At 33.5% G+C, this 6,409-nt stretch overlaps 1 protein-coding gene across 1 annotated transcript in view; it reads left to right on the top strand.

Annotated features, from left to right (window-relative positions):
- Positions 1-6,148, top strand: part of UHRF2 (ubiquitin like with PHD and ring finger domains 2) — a 499,671-nt gene extending 493,523 nt beyond the window's left edge. The window contains exon 17 of the mRNA XM_053702563.1: positions 4,529-6,148. Within this exon, the coding sequence (XP_053558538.1) occupies positions 4,529-4,675 (147 nt within the window). The 3' untranslated portion in view covers positions 4,676-6,148. The remainder of the gene's footprint in view (positions 1-4,528) is intronic.
- The last annotated feature ends 261 nt before the right edge of the window (positions 6,149-6,409 follow it).

Raw genomic sequence — 6,409 nt, forward strand, 5'->3', positions numbered from 1 at the left:
TCATTTGTGTTGCTGGTGCCTCAGCATGGCCACACAGGTTTTGGTATGCAGATCTGGTTTGGATGTCCAGTTGCCCACTTTGGCCACTTCCATTCGGCCAGAGCTACTATCTCAAGGTCTGTTTTTCCATCAGGATCTCAAATCATTAAATTTGAAGGTATGGAAATTGAACGCTTAGTACAAATACGAAACATAGAGGTTTCTCTGACTCAGTGATTAATACTATGTTACAAGCTCGTAAATCTGTTTCTTGAAAGATTTATTATAGAGTTTGGAAGACTTACATTTCATGGTGTTCTTCTCATAAATTCTCCTGGCATTCTTTTAGAATTCCTAGAATTTTACAGTTTATTCAGGACGGTTTGGATAAGGGTTTGTCTGCGAGTTCCTTGAAAGCATAAATCTCCGCTCTTTCTGTTTTATTTCACAGAAAGATTGCTATACTTCCTGATATACACTGTTTTGTACAGGCTTTAGTTATTATTTAAACCTGTTATTTAATCAATTTCTCCTCCTTGGAGTCTTAATTTGGTTCTGATGGCTTTACAGGTTCTTCCATTTGAACCTATGCATTTTTTGGACATTAAACTACTTTCTTGAAAAGTGTTGTTCCTTTTGGTCATCTCTTCTGCTAGAAGAGTTTCTAAATTATCTGCTCTTTCTTGTGAGTCTCCTTTTCTGATTTTTTCATCAGGATAAGGCAGTTTTGCAGACTTCTTTTTAATTTTTACCTAAGGTTGTGAATTCTAACAACATTAGTAGAGAAATTGTTGTCCCTTCCTTGTGTCTTAATCCTAAGAATTCTTTGGAAAGTTCCTTACATTCTTTGGATGAGGTAAGAGCTTTGAAATATTATGTGGAAGCTACTAAAGATTTCAGGAAGACTTCCAGTCTATTTGTTTTATTTTCTGGTCCTAGGAAAGGTCAGAAGGCTTCTGCGATTTCCTTGGCTTCTTGGTTGAAACGTTTGAATCATCAAGCTTATTTGGAGTCGGGTCAGGCCCCGCCTCAGAGAATTACAGCTCATTCTACTAGATCAGTCTCCTCTTCGTGGGCTTTTAAGAATGAAGCTTCAGTTGATCAGATTTGCAAAGCGGCAACTTGGTCCTCTTTGCATACATTTACTAAATTCTACCGTTTTGATGTACTTGCTTCTTCGGAAGCAGTTTTTGGTAGAAACGTTCTTCAGGCAGCTGTTTCAGTTTGATTCTTCTGCTTTTGATTTAAGTTTTTTTCTTTCAAAAATGAAAATACTTTTTTTTTTTTGGGTTGTGGATTAATGTTTTCAGCGGAATATGGCTGTTTTTATTTTTATTCCCTCCCTCTCTAGTGACTCTTGAGTGGAAGACTCCACATCTTGGGTATTGATATCCCATATGTCACTAGCTCATGGACTCTTGCCAATTACATGAAAGAAAACATAATTTATGTAAGAACTTACCTGATAAATTAATTTCTTTCATATTGGCAAGAGTCCATGAGGCCCACCCTTTTTATGGTGGTTATGATTTTTTGTATAAAGCACAATTATTTCCAAATTTCCTTTGTTGATGCTTTCTACTCCTTTCTTTATCACCCCACTGCTTGGCTATTCGTTAAACTGAATTGTGGGTGTGGTGAGGGGTGTATTTATAGGCATTTTGAGGTTTGGGAAACTTTACCCCTCCTGGTAGGATTGTATATCCCATACGTCACTAGCTCATGGACTCTTGCCAATATGAAAGAAATGAATTTATCAGGTAAGTTCTTACATAAATTATGTTTTTTGTGAGCTTTGTTTTGATATGCAGTGATTAATTCTGATATATATATATATATATATATATATATATAGAGATATATATATATATATATATATATATATATATATATATATATATATATATATATATATATATATATATATATATATATATATATATATATATAATAACTTTGAAAATAAAACACAAATATTATTGTGCAATAAATTATTTGGACATATGCAGTCACATTAGGAAGTGGTAAAGATTTAATTTGAATTATTATTATTTAGTTATCTTTTATTATAATTTAGATCTTATACAGATATCTTATAACTGTTACACTTGGCTATTTTGTTTCACAAGTAATTGTGCTCTCATCTAGTCATCCAAGGCAGCACTATTCTTTGTTGGGCTATTTAATGGGATACTAAATCCCAAAAAAATCTTTAATGATTTAGATACAGCATGCAATATTAAGCAACTTTCTAATTTACTTTTATAAAAATGTTTTCATTCTCTTGCTATCTTTATTTTAAAAAGCAGGAATGTAAAGCTTAGGAGCCAGTCCATTTTTTGTTCAGAACCTGGGTTATGCTTGCTTATTGGTTGGATGAATGTAGTCACCAATAAGCAAGCGCTATCCAGGCTGCTCAACCTAAAATGGGCCGGCTCCTAAGCTTTACATTCCTGCTTTTTAAATAAAGATAGAAACAGAACGAAGAAAAAATGATTATAGGTGTAAATTAGAAAGTTACTTAAAATTGCATGCTCTATCTGAATCATGAAATAAAGAATCTGGGTTCAGTATCCCTTTAATATTACTGATCTGTTAGTCATAATACTAAACATAAAATGACAAAAAAATGCTCTAGTATGGTATTATTGCACTGTTGCTTGCATATTTGATGTGTTTAAATTGATAAAAGGAATTAAACACATTGAGGTTGATTTCAATCCTTTAGAAAAACTTAGAAACTTATTCATCTTCAAAAATCCCCATTGACTTAAATGGGGATATTCTGATAAAAAAAAACATTAGATACATTTTTCTATAGGATTGTGATAGACCCCATAGTTAAAGACAGCCCTAGTGCTGCAATGCACTACTGGGAGCTAGCAGAATGTCTGGTGAGCCAATGACAAGAGGCATAGATGTGCAGCTTGTTCCCAGTAGTGAATTGCTGCTGAGGCTATGTACCTATTGCTTGTCAGCACGGGATACCAACAGAATAATAGAAGCACATTAAACATGCCCCTTATGACCATGACATACCCTGTACCGTCGCTGGTCGTTAAGTTTTTTGTTGTTGTTTTTGGTTAGAGTAGTGTTGGCTAGAACTGCTATTAAAATGCAAACCCCATAGAAAGATCTCAGTTATATTTTGACTTTTATGTATTTTTAAAGCTTTGCTGCCATCGTTCTCAGCTTAGTAGGATTCTTATTCATTTGCTTGTTCCTTGATCTCATCTATGTATTTGTTTTCTGTTGTTTCTTTCCTATTCCTTTTCTTTTAGTTGCAGGTTTTGACAATACAGTTAATAATGTAGGGAGGGATGATTATATTACTCCCAGATGGAGCTTCTTAAGGTCTGAATAGAAATCGGTGCAATAATTGTTTAAACTTAACACAAATATAACATTTCTTAAAGGGATATGAAACCCAAAAAAATCTATAGTGATTCAGACAGAACACACTATTTTTTAAAAAGGTTTCCAATGTACTTGTTGTATCAAATGCACATAGTTCCCATGATGTTCTGTGTTGAAGAGATACCTAGGTAGATATCTGGAGCACTACATGGCAGGAAATAGTGCTCTAGCAAATGGATAACATTCATGCAAAACTGCTTCCATATAGTTATCCAGAAATGCTCCAGCTCCTAATCTTACATCCCTGTTCGTCAACAAAAGATATCAAGTGAACAAAGAAAAATTGATAATAGAAGAAAATTAGAAAGTTGTTTGCTCTGTCTGAATCATAAAATAAACTTTTGGGTTTCATATCCCTTTAATATATTATACTTGAATATTATATAGTGGGGATGTGCTCAGAATATTTAGTCTCACAAAAATTTGGTTTATTAAGCATGGGGTAAAGATCACCTTTATATTCACTTAAGTGAATAAATATCTGAATACTAATCACATAAATATTATCTGTGAATTATGCAACTACTTTTTGTTTGGTAATATTTAGTCTGGTTAAAAGGGCATGAAACACCAATTTTTTTCCATCATGATTTAGATAGAACTTAGTCTTATACAATTTTACTTTTATTATCCAACTTGCTTAGTTTTCTTGGTATCCTTTGTTGAAAAGCATACCTAGGTAGGTTCAGGAGCTACGAGAGCTAGCTAAATGGTTGTTGCTCATATTTGCTTCTTGTCATTGACTTACCAATGTGTTCAGCTAGCTCCTAGTAGTGCATTGCTACTCCTTCAACAAAGGATACCAACATTGATTATAGAAGTAATTGAAAGTTGTTTAAAAATGTATGCTCTGTCTGATGCATGAAATAACATTTTGTGTTTCATGTCGCTTTAATTTTGTGTCTGCTTTGTTCAATGTTGGAAAATGCCTACATTCTTGTAGTTTCTCACTATTCCAAGATTAGTGGACATCTCCAACCATACTTTTTAGCACGGCTGTATTGTCAACTCTATATTGTGTCTTCTTCAAAGCTTGATGTTTTTTTTTTTTAAATAATATAACTTGTAATTTGTTACTTTTTGTTATACATCTATTTATTGTTTAATGTTTGCCATATTTTTTCCTAAACAGAGCTGCTTACAACGTTCCTTCCGTGCCGAAGTCTTCACTTGTCCAGCCTGTCGCTATGACCTTGGAAAGACTTATATCATGGTTCCCAACAAGGCCCTGCAAACACTGCTCGATCAGTTCTTCCCTGGCTATACTAAAGGGCGATGATTTATTTTGCCCCTCGACATTATCAATTTTTGACTTTTTAAAAGCTGGAAAAGGACAACTTAAATCACAAAACACAAATGGAAAACAAAACAAAAAAACAACAACACTGGACCAACAGACACCATGGACATTAACAACAAAAGAAGCCACATATCTCAAGTTCCCATGTCACTATGTCTTCAGCTTGACTGTCTACTAAAATCTAGGGTAGTTATATTTACAAAATGGAGTAGATTGGAATATCATGTTGGCTTTCAGACCTAAAGTTTATGCTGTGTTTATTATGTTTTATGAACTACCTCGAGACAGAGAAGAAGAAGAAACATGGGGACAGGAAAAATTAAAAAGTGAATGGGTCAGCTAATGTTTAACTCATTGTCACATGAATATTTAGTTTTGTCTGATTCAGTGCGTTGCAGGACAATGTCTTGTAGACCCTTCTTGGACTTAAAGGATCTATATACACTGACAGCACTTAGAAACAGGAAAATGTGTTAAAGTGATAATAAACTAGCATTTTTGAAACGTTAGTCTGCCTTTAATTAGTAAAATAAAGGTATAATCATTCATGCTTTTTAATTTAACGTGTGCTAAAACGTACCACTCTGTGCCATACGGCAAGCACAGCTATTGGAGAGGAGGTGGAAATGTCACCTTGTGGGGAAAAAAATTAGGTTTACAGAGGGCGGCCAGAGGGGGTTATGTTAGAGAGACCTAAAATAAAGGTACGTTTTAGCGCATGTTTAAGCATGAATGAACGTACCTTTTTTTTTTTTTTTTTTTACTCCTTACATGCAGAGTAGTGTTTCAAAAACAATACAGTTTACCATCACTTTGAGAACAGCATTTTAAGGTGCATAACCTTTTTTATTTCTTCATACACTTTACTATGTATATTGTTTTGCAAAGCTTATTTGTAGCTGCTTATGGTGAGCTTTCTTCTGCATATTTCTTACCTTTGCAAGTTGACTACTAATTACTAATGTAAACAATGTGTATGCACTGTTCATACATTAGTTTAAAGTTGCCTATTATATTTTCCCCCATTTCCTTTTTTTCCACTTAGAAATAATGAAGGCACTCTATTGTAGTTGTGTGAAAGAAAAAAACTTTTCTATAAACCAAGCCACTTTTGTATTAGATTAAATTCTTTGCTTTGGTAGGGGCCTTGTATCAGTGGTAATACAGATAATTGCAAATGGGTGGCAGTAATAGCTTGGAGAGGGTCTAAATTGCTTCCTATTGTGATCTCAATTTTTATACACCATATATTCCCTAAAATATACAATATTAAATATTTTATGATTCTGAACATTGTTTGTTCATTTGCTGCTATGTGCTGTGTAGTTGTAGCAAGCTAACTTTTTATATAAATGTGTTTTTTATCTAATGGTTACATTTTATATGAAAATGTCTTTGTTTTGTTATGTGAGGTGGTGTCTGAATACCAGTATAAAGTAGCTTCAATATCTTTCATGGTTTCATAATTTATTTAGGTTGTAAAAAACCAAGTATGTTTTCACTCCTACACTGGTATTGTATTCTATTAATCCATACCCTTGATATGTACTGCATGAACAGCCATATTCATATTTGTAATGCCCTTCAGAAGGTTAAAAACAACAATGGCCAACAGTATTTTCAGGAAGAGAAGTCCCTTTTGTGTTTTAATCTATTACTTCCATGTATTTTCCTATAATTACAATAGTGTTTCTTAACTTGCAATATAAGTCA

This window comes from Bombina bombina, chromosome 2 (genome assembly GCF_027579735.1).
Source record: "Bombina bombina isolate aBomBom1 chromosome 2, aBomBom1.pri, whole genome shotgun sequence".
NCBI lineage: Eukaryota > Metazoa > Chordata > Amphibia > Anura > Bombinatoridae > Bombina > Bombina bombina.